Raw genomic sequence first — 15,542 nt, forward strand, 5'->3', positions numbered from 1 at the left:
CTAAAGTAATATGTTTCTCGCAAGAGAGAAATATTCTGCTTGGCCGTCTATTCAAAAAGCCACGCAGCGACAGCGAACTCAGATACTTACGACTCGTCAAGATCAAAACGCAAGTTTTTTGCCGAAACTTTACACTACGAGTCATATTGAGCATAGATTAAAAAATACTAACTATCTTCCGATGTTTCCATCATATCTAGCCTCCCAGCCTGGAGGCAAAGGTTCATTTTACCATGGTTGGAATTGTGTCCAAGCGTTCGCCATCTTTGTTTTCACTTCTTGACAAAAATAATACAATTGTCACTTCGTGTGATTCAACTTCAAATATCCTTTGTATTGCTCGCGAGGCGACGCCCACTTATTATCTACGACGATAAAATAAAGGGCATGTTAAGAGAGTGATAATGTCTGTTCTTAAGTGTTCTCCGCTTATAAGAACTCTGAGGAATTTCGGCTACCACAGCTGAAACAGCGGATTTTTGAACAAGTCTTTCCTGATTTTGTCCGACAACTTCTGCTGAGCAACTGTTGGCGTTTGGATTAACTTTTGTGACAATGACAACCTTGGGCAATTTTTGCCTTCCTAAGCAATTTTTGAGCAAAACGTTGTCTCAAGAATATCCTTAAAATTTGCCAATATTTGCGAGCAACTCTTTCAAGCTTTGTTTCAAGCTATCTCTCTCGACCGCTGTTAGCTATGATCCATCATATACTTTTCATCGTCACATGACTGCATATTCCCCACTAAACCTGGGTGATATCCGTGAATATCACCCATGCCATATTACCCAATTTTCAAAACTTTACGTCCACGATGAAAATTCAATTAAAGACGCCAGAGAGCCTTTTTGTGGTTGTTACAGAAGAAGGGAAATATGTTTTTTTTTGTAATTAGTCAGTCGTGAGAGATAACAATAAAAAGAAAGCATTCCAATCAGCAAACACCTGAGCTGTTCGTATAAATTTTTTCACGCATGTTGCTAAATATTTGAAGGATGATAAACACAATAGCCTATATTTTGCGCGAAAATATGCCCGTATATTTGTCCTTGGACATAATCTGGTCCTCGAAGCTCACAGTTTCGCATCTTGGAACAGATTATGTCCGCAGACAAATATCCTTTTATGTTTTTGCGCCAATAGAGGCTATTGTTTATTTATTGTGAGGGACGCAAAAGAAAGCTTTTAATTAATGACTATGTTTTTTTGAAAGTATTAAAGCATTACGGTAGCAACTTTTGAAATTTATGAAGCAACTCTTTGAATTTTCGGTATTTTTTTTCTACCCTTTGGCATTCCAGTGAACAACTTTCCAGCATTTTATGAGCACAATTAGGAAAGCGTAGTGGTAACTTGTTGAATAGATCAGAACGCCTGAGGAAGGGTGGAGTGAGGAGGGCGGAGTACGCGTGACGAGGGCTAAGGGAGAAATGGTGCAGATACATTGAAATAAATGAATTAAAAATTGTTGTCTTCTTCCCTCTCCATCTTTATTGGGCCCTTATTGATCTGGTTTGTCTTGTTTGTACTGAATCATTCACTGCACAGCGACTTAGATAATTTCTCACATGGCTCCTAAATCATTAAAAAAAATTCTGGGCTTTCAGTAGTTAGAGAATAATAATATTGGAAACGTCAGGTCTTCAGCTCCCCTCCCCTCCCCCCTTTCAATCCCTTCTTAGACCCCTCCTACTCCACCCCAAACTAAACTGCTTCCATCCAAATTTGTGCCGCTTGTTTTTATTTTAAAATGGAAAAAGAATGAAAAATCCACCAGCATCACTAGCATGCCTAATGCCCCATTCACACCAAAGCTTAAACATGTTTAAAAGTTGTTTTGTTAAACACAGTTTAATTTTTTTTTTCTTCATAGAAACTATTTAACCGAATATTTTTGACTTGAATGTAGCACATTGGAAATGCAAGTTAGCAAGTACTTGAATCCAATGGAAAATCAAGTTTTTCAGTTCTCTGTTTATAATTTTCATTCAATGAAAACCAGTTTAACAAAACATGTTTTGCTGGTGTGAATGGGGTATTAGTTAGAAACATAGAATGGAAATGAGCTTGGGTTGTGAATTAATTAAACGGACTGGGCAGAGAAGGACAAACTTGATTGCGTAGGAGCCAGGACTAGACAGCATGCTCAACTGGTCTTACTTGATGCTGCATCATAGGTGCACACCTGTCTGGTTCATGTTGTACTTGAGGAACCTTCAATTTCCATAGCTGTGAACGACTGGTTTTGCAAAGTTTCAAGGTATGTGTGCACATATACAAGGTTTAGTTACAAAGATTTTCTCTTTCAAAGAGTTATGCTAAATTTTATCCACGGTAATGGGCGAGATCACCGAAGCAAACAAATCACTGCCGCGATGGGGCAAGCGCTAGCTGTGTTTGGATGTCGTCAAGTACATTTCCCTTGTCTTTACTTGTGCTGCAACGGCTTGAATTTCCTCACAGCGTGTCTGAATTGATTACATAAGTCTCAGCTCCTACCTTGTTCGATCCAAAATTTGAAAATCGGTTCCTACAATAAGTGCAAAACAACATCAGCCTTCAGAAGACCATTTCATTTCATTTCATTTTATTTTTATTTAAACACGGTCAATTCATCAGCCTAAAAAATACATATCACATACGCTAGAATATTTAAAACTCAAACTATATACTATAACACTAAAAGCTGTTTTCCGTGAGTGCCGTGCGTTAGACTTAAAGAATGTCATTGATCTTACGTTTAAATACCCCCAGAGACTCTGTGTTCCTCATATCGCATGGTAGACTGTTCCATAATGTGGCGCCATTGAAGCTAAAACTTTTTCGGTAATAATTAGTGCGCGGTGAGGAAACATCGAGCTTATTTTCAGAGTCCCTGAGGTCATAAGCAGAGTCACGCCACGTAAACTTTGAACATAGATACTCTGGAGCTAGCCCGTGCAGCTGATTAGCATGGTGCTTGTTTTTGTCAATTCGCTTACAACAGTGATCACTGTATTTGCATTCTACAACACACAGCTTTCTTTTTTATTATTCGATAAATGACATTAACAGCTTGATGCAAGCACCGGATGTAAAGTCTGTTAAGATATGATAAGTATATTTAGTCTTGAACATTGACTATGAACATGAATAAGCACATTCCAAAATATTCTGGAATGTTCCATCACACGCATGTATGAATTCTGTCTACACTCACACACAATGATCAGACAAAAACCTATAACAATTTTCAGTCTTTGAAAAATTGACCATTGCTGATTTATTCCAAATTGCTCAAGAGAAATCATGAGATTACTTGTTGAAGATATGCATGCAAACATTTTTTCCTCTTAAGTCATTTCTATGTTGTGTCATGGCTCACTGGTTCACTGGTTCACTTGCCTTTGTCTTGTTCCTGAAGTAGTTGCACTATCCTTCAAGAACTTGCCTCCAGCTGTTAAACTCTTTCACAAATAATGTAATGGAGCATTTGTACTCTTTATCTTTTATGTACAGTCAATAGCAGTAAACACTGCACAGTGGCTCAAGCTTGTAATCCTCCCTGTTTTTCTTACAAAATGTTGCATCAAACCCTTGAGAATTTTGTTCAGGGTCCATGGTTCGTTCTTTTCTATTTAACTTGGGGCCAAGATTACCAAACTTTTAGCCAGTTTTTTTTTGTGCTTTGTGAGATGTTTTTGTTCCTAGAATTCTCCTCCGACCTCTGAATTTTAATGTTGTTACTTTCTCCTAACCTATCTGCCACTTGGTTTTCATGTGCTATTGCAACTTTTTTGTTGGTCAATTTAATTAAGGTTTGTTGTCACACTACTTTAACTTTCTGCACTCAGTTTCAACTTTCTTCACCGTTTGAGATATCTTGATGTATTTCAGCAGATGAGCGTGCTGAAGTTTTTGCATCCATATATTATTAGGCTTGTAAAGAAACTTAAAATTTGTCTTTTTAAAACTGGATCGTGTTTATTGTAGGTAGTGTAGGGTCAATATAATGGTTGATATGGCAGTGGTCATATCAGTTGGTAGTCCCTCGATAGTTGCTTGATAGTCAGTTGACCGTCATTCAATGATCAGTTGACAGTTGTCTGATACTGAACAAAAAATGTCAATATACTCCACTGATATGTCATGGACGCTTCACGACACTTCACTGCTACCCTGAAGCTGGTACCTTTCATGGACATGAAAGGTACTAGATTGGTAAGGGTATAATATTGGTGAATAAATTTGCATAATAAGCTGATGTTGTGTTTCCAAGAAAATCAATCATTTTCCACATTACCCTTTGGAACTATCAGTTCATATATACACTGTATGTGACATGCTGAAAGCATAAATTTAAGGGTGGAGAGAATGGCTATGAGGGGTGGTGGGAAGTTCAGCACTTATAAATAAAATTGCTAATTCACTTGGTCATGGAAATTTTACTATTTTAAAGAAAAATCCAGGGAAAAATTAGAGAATTGTAAAATTATATGACTATGGTAACCATTTATTATCCTTCCAAGACCATGGTTAATTTTGCAAACATGCTCTTAAACAGGTTAAAGTTGTGCTATACTTTCAAGGTTTTGACTGGAAGAAAAATACCACTTGCAAAGCTGTTCTTGTGTTCTTTCAGCCTATATTTATGAGTCATAAATAACTCACTGGCATAGTACATATGCCTGTATTACTTTACAGTTATGCATATTAAGGACACCTTTTGCATTTATTGAGTAAATTTATATATGTTTTAAAAACTGAGAAAAAGGCTGACATGGTATATTTTTTGAGAAAAAGTTTTGGAATAAACGATAAATTTTCCAACAAACAACATGAAGTTGTAATTACCGTAGTTATTCGGTTATAAGGCGCACTCGGCTATAAGACGCACCCCCAATTCGGCAACTTCATTATAGCATGTTTTCAAACTGAGAAAATCGCTAAAATACTTGGTTATAAGGCGCACCGTTGTTTGGGGAGTAAAGATCGGTCAAGTTTATTGTAAATTCTTTCATAAACTTACAAAAAAGCGAAAAAGTTGCGTATTGATTTTAGTTTACCATTAATCAACAAAAGCAGAATTGTCGCACACACGACCACGCACAAACAAAAGCCTTGATTAAACAAGATGTAATGCCAAGAATGCAGGTCTCAGTGCGCTAAAAAGGCTGAAAGGATGAAGAAGGTATTTACCTCTTCGCTTGTTTATTTTCGTTTCGTTTTGTGACGTATCAAATTACTAAGCACGTGCTCTCGAGCACGTATCACATCTATGCAAATTTGACTTTGCTTGTCTTTTCAGAACCACCATATTCATAAAAGTCAATGTGTGTGTGTCATTTTATTTGCTTGAAATCGTACCAGTAACTGTGATAAAAAAAAATTGTTTCGGGAAAATATTTGCCTATAAGACGCACCCAAACTTTGGTGGTAATTTTTAGTAGAAATTAGGAATTTCTTGAAAAAAACGGTGTGCCTTATAACCGAATAACTACAGTATACTGGTTTTCCTTGATCCATCCACAAAAGCTAACATTCCGAATTCTAATTTGAACTGGAAGCAGTGGACAAGAAGATCCATTTCAAGAAATGTCCAATGCTAAATCCCACTATTATTTTATTGTTGTTGTTATCATTATTATTATTATTATTATACATGTGGATTTCTGCCACCTGACAATTTGACCACTGGATTCTAGTCAGTATGTTGAGGATGAGGAGACACTTACCTCTCACGGTGTCAATCTCTGCCCAGGAGAATAAAATGAATATCTAAAACTATCATCCATGGGGAACACTTGACAAATTATAGATTATGCTGTGGAAGGGGCTTGGGAATGGGGGGGTTATAAGTTCCTGAGATAAAACCAGGTTAAGTTCCTGCATTACTTGGCCACAAGGCCTATGACAGGTAACCTATATTTCCTAAATAAGTAAAAAATTAAGCTTGACTTAATTATAATCAAAACTGTATCCTCATGTTTTCTTATCTGCTTTCCAGGGATCCAGTAGCTTTCACTTTACATGCCTGATGGGAAAGTAGAACTCTTGCTCTACTGATGGAGAGTAATAGGTGCAGTCAGACAATGGAGGAGTCATCTGATGTTGTAGAAGTCATAGTTATACCTGATGATCCACCTTCATCACAAGACATTACTGTTCTTTCTGTGTCATCCACGTCGTCTTCTTGTTCTTTGTCATCAGCTTTGAGAGTTACTGAAAATTCACAGTTGCTTGCAGCGCACTTTGTCACTACAACTGACCCTGCAGACTGTTACATGACATCTGGTGTGAACAGACCTCCACAGCTACCTATGGGCAATAGGAGGGAGAGTCAGACAGCAGGGGAGTCAACTGTCAACACTTCAACTGCAATATTCAGACCTTTGAATGTACCAGCGCTTCCATCATCACAAGTATCAAGTACTCTGACACAATCAACATACCCTATGCCCAGAGGGTCTGCAGCTTCTTTACCAGCAAATGAGGTGAGAATTTTACTCTTGCATGTTGTATTTTGACATCAAATAATCTAGCAGGTCACCAGTCATTTTGTACCCATGTGTGGTTATTTCATACCCAATCATTTTGTACCCTCTGAGGTTAAGTGTGTTTTCCATTGTCACATATGATTAAAGTAAGGTGGGTTTCTTATTTTAAATAGCAGTGTTACCCGTGTTAAATAAGTTTTATATACGTGGCATCCATTTTTGACATGCAACCACTAAAGAGAGGAAAAATCACTCTTGCACTAGTTGTTATTGTTAAAATAGCCACAGGTATAAACAACACATTGTTCTATTAAAGACATCACATTCATCTTGTGCTATAGTCATTAATATTCTACACAACAGAATTTTGTTTTTATCTTACTTGCTTGACTTCACTTACTTGTTATACACAACAAGTGATATCTGTTCACACACTTGCATGTGAGGTATTTCAAATGAATGTTTATTGGTACAAATCAACCTGTAGTTTGGTTACAAACCAACTCAAACTGGGTACAAATCTACTGAATTTTGGTGAGAAACGATCTTAGGTACAAAACCACTTGATGCCATGTAGCATGAGTAGGGTTTTTAACATTAAATGTCTTCTCAGTGGTTTTACAGAATGAGTAATTTTTACAACATCCCACCTTACACTCTGGCTGTTTTTAATCTGAGTCTGAGACAAATCCAAAGCACTTCTTCCATGAAGTTCAGTGAAAAACCACAGTAGTTGATTTACTCTTTGTTTCCTCTTATTTATTTGCTCTTTGAATAACTTCATTTCTTTCTTTAAACTTGTTAGTTATTTTCCACATTTGCCTTCAGTTTGGTCTCAGTTTGATCTTCTTCTGAGTTTGATTGTGGTTTTCATTTCTGCTTGTCTTTTGGCAGTTTTTGTGTGGTTATTTCTTTTCTTTTTCAGAGTTCTCCTCTAATTACATTCCCCATTAGTATTTACTGGGTAGTATTTACTTATTTATCTGTCTTATAATTCACACTTCATTGGCATTGCATGCTTATCAAAATTAAATCACTCACATGACTGGCTTATTGAACTGATTGAGTCCACTAACCATCAATTATCAATAACTTTGATAGATCTAGTGCAGATAGATCTAGACAGTGCACTTAAGGGAAGAGGAATTTGAAATGCATAAATGGCATGCAACTTTAAAATATCTTTGCACACATTTGAATTATTCTGTGATGTTGATGTACAGTGCAACACCACCAACTCAAACTCTCAAGGGAAACAAAAAAACAGTAGAAGTTAACTGTAGTTTGTGTCCTGTTAATAATTAACTTAAGGAATCAAGTTTTTACCATTCCTGCACAATCAACAGTCATTTTCATACATTTAGACTGTTTTATAAGAGCTTAATTTTTTACAAGTTTAGTTAAGCTATATGTGTTTAATTTTCCTCATATGTTATCACGTTCAGCTATGTTTTGACAATTTGACATTAATCAATATTTATCAACCAACAGTTATTAAGGGTAAATTTGAAGAAAGAGAAAGTCAAATTAGTTCAAGTTAAGTGAGTTTCAGTTAGCTGTTAGTATATGACTGGAAAAGTGGGGTCAAATGCAAGGGAAATTGTGTCTTGTTTAAGTTAGTGGGGGTTTGAGTTAACCAGGTTCAAGTAAAAGAGTTCTTCTGACAATGCATCTGTTTCTTTTGTTTCTAGCCTTGTTATTCAAATTTTCCTTCGCCCAGACCTTTGCCATTATGTGCAGTCCAAACTGCCTCAAGCAGTGATTCAATGTCATTAGGTAAGCTACTCCTAAATATGAGAATGGGGAGATAATACCTTAGACTGTTAACTTATAACTGACAATATTGACACCAGTGTATTTTAAGACATAACACGCAAGCTAGGATAGCATCTCATGAATTTAGTATTGCATGTCACACCCTTGCTGTGAAGAAATGCACTTATTATTAACCCTTTACATGCACTTTTAAAATTCTCAAATCTGATTCGTTCACTACAATACATCAATGCTTTCAGTACTAAGGCATTCTTCTCCCCCTCAGAATATTTTATGACTTTTAATGGCTCGCTGTTTAATTGATCTGATTACTACCTTAAATCATTCTGTATCTCTGGTTTGAGTGTTTTTGATTTGTTAATTTCTGCCCTTTTTATCACATCAAGTGATATTCTGCTTTTTCACTTTTGTTCTAATTTAAGCTTTAATTGATGAAGTGTCCCAAGGTATAAGTGAAATTACCTAACAGGCGAAATCCTCTTTACCGGGGCCAAACAAAGGCTGGAACCGGTTATAAAATGCTGTCTGTTCCTTTCGTTTTTTCAATGTCTCGTTTCCAGGGCCCCGCAAATCTCCTTTTGTTTCGTTTAACACTACGAAATTGACCAAAACAAGGTTGTGTATGTATCCTTAAAGTGTCTCCTGTATTCCGAAAACTAGTCACCAGTCTTCTAAAACAGAAAATGAAGTATAAACAATACAGTTTCCATGGCAACCGATTAAATCGCTTTCAAAAACTTTGAAAATCCACCAAAATTGCCCGTAAATACGGAAAAAACAAAGTGATATTGATTATACTACGTCTAAAGTTTTCAAAAACGCGGGCACCGTGTGCTATTGGAACAAGTCTTCCAGAATTACAATTTTTTTCTCAAAAGAATATTTGTGATAAAATAGACTTTCATATCGCGCGACAAACTTGGTGATGTAAACAACCCTTATGCATGCTAGTCTAAACGTGGGTTACCAAGGCAAAAGTGGCCCCGGTAAAATTCACGAAGTGATTCTCGTTTTTCATAGGAGAAAGAAAGAGGAGAATGTCACCTGGCTGCAGTTACCAGGATCCTAAACAACCCAGAATTACATCTCTGGACTTACCAGGTTTATTGTTAGACATATTGAATATAATTGAATCCTAATACAATATATATAGTTTTAATTATTATACAGTCATGTAATAATGTTGTTGAATTGGAGATTCAAGATTATCAGAAATGTTGTGAAAGAGATTTAATTTTAGGAGATGAGGAGTGGTTATAGAAAAATAAGTTGCACGGCAATTTGTCAAAGTGAAGTTGATGTAGATGAAAGTTAACCCTGATGTTCTTTGTGATGCATGTTGCTCAGTGTAGTCCTTTTACAGAGCAGTCAAGTAGAGGATTATGGTGGTGTGCATGGGTGGTTGTGTGTTTGTGTTTATATACAGTATCATACTTATATATCATACTATGGTGTTATTCTTTTTCATTGGTGTTACGGTAGCAGCTCATGTTTATCTCATGGGCAAGACCCCAGTAACAGAATTTATTCCTTCCTTTAGTAAAACAAGGCACCCCAACAGATGATGAACTGGAGAAATTAGGCAAAGAAATTGCTGAAAAGTGGATGAAGCTTGGGCGTCGCCTGAAAGTCGAGGAGTCAGAACTACAGGATATAGAACAAAGATACCGACAGCTGTGTGAGAGAGGATACCACATGTTAATTCACTGGAAATGGAAGAATTGTTCTGCAGCAACTTATCAAATTTTGAATGCTGCATTACAGCATGAACTCGTGCAGCGCAAAGACTTAGCACAACAAATTTGTTACAATCAAGGTAATTATTTTCAACTACTTTGAATAATTAGAAATAATTGAAATGATTTATTCTATGACAGAGAATTTTGTAAGCAGAGGCTGACCAATGTTTTGGATTTTTTTCCCCATGTTTACTGTAAACCAAACCTGCTTTATGAGGATACCTCTATTAAGTGGAGGCATGCAGACACTAAAATCAACCCCATCTGTGACCCCAAAACCAGGAAGTTTAAATATTTCATTATTAGGGAAATGCACCTACAACTGTAATTTCATTAAAATTCAGTTTTAGCAATTCGTCATTAAATAGATCGAACACAAGAGGAAACAGGTTCAAAACAGCTGGGTTAATACCCAACGATATACATTGACGCTTTAACAAACCGACAAATGAAGCTGACCATCAATGCCCAGTTTACTGGAATCTGTCTGCATGGACATACTGTATAAAGGTGTATCTCCTTGGGATTCTCTTTATAAGAAAATACTTCAGCGTGATCTTACAGTCAAGTGGCTTGCTCTAGGCAAGGGAGAGATTCAATAAAGCTCGGTCTTTAGACACTTGGCTTTCTCCATGAATTGCCCACAGGTAGTATCCTTATATTATGATGATTACAAACTTGACTTGAATTTGAAAATATGTAATTAAGAAGGAAACAAACTGTGGGTGGATGCGGCGGGGGTATTGTAACAGTTGGTTTAATTGTCCTTTTAAAGATTTTGACGTCATACCTTAAGCCCTAACGTTTCACTGAAACTAAGCTGTTAACAATCAGCCGTAAATTGTAAATTCCATTGAAAGGTATCATGTGTAAACATTCGCTATTTTATTTTTTTTTCTGGATTTTGTTTTCTTGAAACAGGCATACCAGACGTACCCAGAAATCATTTTGATGTAAAAGTCTGCCGGCGCAAACTCGCAGAGCATTACAAAAGAACCGCCACGGTGCCAACCTCTGTGTGGTCCAAAAAATGTGCCGTGAATATTCACGAGATCTACACTCGACTGTCCTTGGTGAAAGAAGAACAAACCCCAGCTGGGTCATCACAGGCTGGACTGAATCACTACACAGAAGTGCTCACTGAAAACAAGAACGGATTGCCTTCAAAAAGGATACTCTTGCAAGGGCAGACTGGAATTGGGAAGAGCACGTTTGTGAAGAAACTGGCTATGGACTGGGCTGAACTTGACGAAAACAGGTTGACAGATGAACAGAGAGCTATCCTGAAGAAGTTCGAGCTTGCTGTTATTATTGATCTCAAAAAGGTATCTAAATGCCAAAACCTCAGTGATGTCATAAGCGCCTCCCATATTTTTACCGATGAGGACACAGTCATGAAGGACGGTCTGCTGAGTTACATCACCCACAACCAAGACAAAGTTCTCCTCGTTTTTGATGGATACGACGAATATCGTTGCGGAAGCAACTCTGAAATCTTTGAGATATTCAAAGGAATCAAGCTGAGAAACTGTTGTGTGTTGATAACAACTCGAATTTCCAAAGCGGATGAGCTGAAAGAGTTTAAGGACGTGCATGCTAAGATCACTGGGTTCAGTATAAAGGACATAGACTCCTTTATGGTCAGAATGCTTGGTGACGAAATACAAGCCGGCGCATTACGGGATCATCTTTGGGAGCGAAACCTGTACGACCTGGCGAGAGTTCCGCTACTTCTCCTGTTCTTTTGCACTTTGTGGAAAAAAGGAAGCGCACAGAGCTTTCCTGACTCCAAAACAACATTGTACATTGAAATCGTTCAGTACGTTTTGAATCATAATGCAGCGAAATGTTCTCCTGCTAACTTTCGCAAAGTTGAAGATTTCAAAGAGATTCTGGCTAAAATTGGAAAGGTGGCGTTAGAATGTCTTTTGAAGGACGATCATGTATTCGAGTATGATCAACTGTCCCATGCCAACCGGATTTGCGAAGAAAGTCGGATTATAGGCTTACTTCAAGTCAGTGAGTACTCAGAGAATCTTCGACCAGCAGGGATGGTATCGTTTATTCACAAGAGCATACAAGAATTCTTAGCAGCGTGGTATATTAACTACAGATGTGCCCCTGAAGGAAATCTCGGTGAAATTAATGACCGCACCCGAACTTTGGACGACTGTAGATCCTTAGAAAATGTTTTTCAATTTGTTTGCGGTTTGTCTGATGATGGAGCAGTGAAAGTTTTTGAACATTTGAAATCGGTTAGAATTTCTGACTCAGAACTGGATTTGTCAAAAATGATACCTGACGGGACAGACAAGCCACTGTGTGACATTACAAGGAAGCACCGGCGTTTTTTTACCCTGGTAAATAGTTCATTTGGTGAAGTTCAAACCAAAACTGAAGTCTTAAGACATTATTTAAATTGCACTGACGGGATCATCTTTGTTGAGGGAGGATCAGTTCGTGAAATTATATCCGAACGGAGAATTTTAAATGGAATTACTCTCAATGGTGTGGTTTGGTTTGGAAAAGAAATTTTTTTTCAAAAGGCGACGAAAATATACGAGTCGATCGAGTTTCTCGATTGTTTGGACGTTCCCCTTAGGATGACTGATAATTCAGTGGTTGTCGCAGTTGAGGAATTTTTAAGAAAGTTTGAAGCTGTCAGATGTGCTTCGTTTTCGCTGTGTAATTTCACGTGCATTCTTCATTACCATAACGGCCAGGCGTTTTTTTACATTACTCGTTTGGACCTGCATTGTGATGACCATGCTGACTTATTCGATGTCACCAACTTGACTTCCACTCCATCACACTCCACAAGTTCGTCATCAGAGGGATTCTGTTTGAAATATCTAAGCATTCTTCACATTTATACATATGTCTACGAGCAAACGATGAAATGTCTTGTTACCATTTTTAGAGATTGTAAGAATTTAAAAGAGATTTTATTTGAGAGTGTAACTGAATGTACTTGTGAACTTCTTCAATATGTACCAAACCCCCGTACGTGTCGGGTACAGCTTGGTTGTTCCCGATCATTTCCTTTTGGCGAGCCGTCACCGAAGTTAGACGACGTAACGAAGCTTGCTGGTTTGTTACCACAGTTTAACAATCTAGTCTCACTTAACCTTAACTTGAATAACTGTTGTGCTGAAGCAGTAAACAAACTGGTTTCTAGTATCACGCACAATACTCTTGAGGATCTGGGACTGTATGGCATTATACTGACTCCAGTCACTGCCGCCGCGCTTGGTCGGTCAATTTCTCAAATGTCGTCCTTACTTAAGCTCTCGATATCTGGGCCGGAAAGATGGTTTCCCGAAACAAACGAGATTGAGGCATCACCAACAGGATTTGACAGAACATCTCTGGTTTCACAATTATTTACGTTCAACACAGGAGGTTGTCGTTTCTTGCCCAGTTTGTGTACTTTAAATCTTTTGTTTTTAAATTTGAATGTACGGGACTTACGTGAGCTGTTGGATAATTTGAAATTCTTCTCAGAGCTGAGATTCTTATGCCTACTTGGCAATCCACTGGGTGACAAGCACACGGTTCAATCTATGGTGGAAAAAGCACTGCCTCGGGTTTATGTTTCTTATTGATAACGCTAAGTTCATTCACCAAGTGAAGGACACAAACGTTTGCACTGACAGAAGGAATGATTGTCTTTAGTATCGCGTCACTTAAGTATCACGTCTGCCACTTACATTGCCTGATTTCATGGAATGTCAATTGTAACAACAGGCAATGGAACTTGTCTCCAGCTACTTGTTAATAATAATAATAATAATAATAAACTTTATTTACGTGTCAAATAAGATAGCAGTTTCCCACTAAGTAAGGACACCTAAACTAATCTAATCTATATAAAACTAAGCATTAAAAATTTATTGGAATATGATAAAAGAGCTCTTCCCATATAAAACTACCCTACCCCGAAATAGTAGACCCCATGTTTATAATACCCTACTCTGTATAATAAGATAATAACCTTAATATAATGAGATAATAAGATAATAATAATTACAATAATATGATCTTGATAATATTTAAAATATTTAAGATTTACATAAAATACAGTTCTTGCAATTATTCGAAGAGATTAAACTTTGTATATCTACTTTATGTAAAGCGTTTTTAAATTCTTGCAGCGTTCTTAGTGCTCTTATTTTTCCATCTAACTTAGACCAGATTACTGGACCTAAGTACCTAAGAGAGTGCTTGTGAGAGCTTGTAAGATGACTCGAGGTTACATTTTATTTTAGGTTAGAATCAAGAATTATTAAATAATATTTTAATTTTAACGTAGAAAGGTCTGAATGTATGAAAAACTTTCAATAGGTAATTAAAAATTCACGGAATTGGATCAGCCTGTCCAAGTTTTATTCATTTTTTTTTTTCGGTACGTAAGAGGAGCGCATAATGTCGAGCGCGCGGAGCGAGAATCCTTGCGGAGCACGAAAAAACGAAGAGAATAATGTTCTCGACGAAGACTTAATAAAAAGACGGTTTCTCGACTTCTGCTCAAGTCATTATCATCTTTATAACTTTTTCCCTCACGTCACTACGAAATGGCGTGTCAAGTTTAAATCAATATGAGTCTGCTTCAGATAAGCCTAAATTCATTTTGTCTCCATAATTAGTGAAGGCAAATATGTAAACAAGAGCAGTTTTTATATTTGAAAAAAAGTATTTTTCAATGCGATCATAGCATGCAGATACTTGGACGGGCTCTGAAAACAGTGCTCTAAACGATGAGCTAAGACAAAGTGGATGGTCTGTGAACAGGTCACCATAGGATATTTTCTTTTAAAATTTACGTTAAAAAAATAACATTTCATTGCATCCTACCTAAAGTCTAGAATTGATAGATATTGATGTAGAACAGTTTCCTCCAAGGTCAGAAATAGTATAGTTCCTCAAATTGGCATGTCAGTTGTCCATAGTCTACTTCATACTTCTGTCATCATCAGGGAACACACAGAGGGAGAGACTTTTTAAAAAAAAAAAAAAAAGAAAAAGAAAAAAGAAAAAAGTCCTGCTAAGCATGCCTTCACCCCCCTGCCTTGTTGGCTTAAGGTGATGGGTTTGCCTTAAGCCTACCTCCTCTCTCCCCTATTCAAAAATTTGCCAATTGACTTAATGCACGTGAAGAGTTCTTATAACTATTAATAAAGGGTGTAAGTTTCTAAAGAAACCAAGGTGCTGTGTTGGGGTAGATGGGGAGTATAACAAGATAATTTTAGTTTCACCAACTGAGTTGATAATGTAAATTGGCTTTTGTAAAGAGTTTCTAAAGCTGTTTTTTGTTTTTCTGAAGCCTCTCAGCAGGCCAGCCTTAAAAATCTGATTGGCTGTAATGAGTAAAGCTTTAAACCACAGTCAAAAATGTTAAGGAAGGCTGTAGGTTTGTCTGCCCGTTGTCAAAACCTTGGGTACTGTTTCTTCCCATATAGACCTCCCAACCAGTAATTAGCATTTATATATGCCTGACTGCGTCTTTTGCAAGGCAAAAAGCTCCCCAGAGGACTCTATCAGAGTTTCTTGG

At 37.2% G+C, this 15,542-nt stretch overlaps 2 protein-coding genes across 2 annotated transcripts in view; one reads left to right on the forward strand and one right to left on the reverse strand.

The window, feature by feature from the left end:
- Positions 1-286, reverse strand: part of LOC136279444 (uncharacterized) — a 12,039-nt gene extending 11,753 nt beyond the window's left edge. Inside the window, exon 1 of the mRNA XM_066163223.1 lies at positions 173-286. Coding sequence (XP_066019320.1) covers positions 173-227 — 55 coding nt within the window. The 5' untranslated portion in view covers positions 228-286. The remainder of the gene's footprint in view (positions 1-172) is intronic.
- Positions 287-1,802: 1,516 nt separating this feature from the next.
- LOC131798166 (uncharacterized) lies at positions 1,803-15,515 on the forward strand. The gene is made up of 6 exons (XM_066163210.1): positions 1,803-2,260; positions 5,987-6,473; positions 8,168-8,252; positions 9,273-9,353; positions 9,793-10,068; positions 10,913-15,515. The coding sequence occupies exons 2-6, from the start codon at positions 6,045-6,047 to the stop codon at positions 13,594-13,596; spliced, it is 3,555 nt and encodes a 1,184-aa protein (XP_066019307.1). The 5' UTR covers positions 1,803-2,260; positions 5,987-6,044; the 3' UTR covers positions 13,597-15,515.
- Positions 15,516-15,542: the final 27 nt, after the last annotated feature.

Source organism: Pocillopora verrucosa, chromosome 3 (assembly GCF_036669915.1).
Source record: "Pocillopora verrucosa isolate sample1 chromosome 3, ASM3666991v2, whole genome shotgun sequence".
In the NCBI taxonomy this organism is placed as follows: Eukaryota; Metazoa; Cnidaria; class Anthozoa; order Scleractinia; family Pocilloporidae; genus Pocillopora; species Pocillopora verrucosa.

What these genes read in the sequence shown, in the direction of transcription:
- LOC131798166 (XM_066163210.1), top strand. Translation starts at nt 6,045, where the DNA reads ATGGAGAGTAATAGGTGCAGTCAGACAATGGAGGAGTCATCTGATGTT. An exon ending in TACATCTCTGGACTTACCAG is followed by an intron (nt 9,354 to 9,792) that starts GTTTATTGTTAG and finishes TCCTTCCTTTAG; the next exon opens with TAAAACAAGGCACCCCAACA. An exon ending in ACAAATTTGTTACAATCAAG is followed by an intron (nt 10,069 to 10,912) that starts GTAATTATTTTC and finishes TTCTTGAAACAG; the next exon opens with GCATACCAGACGTACCCAGA.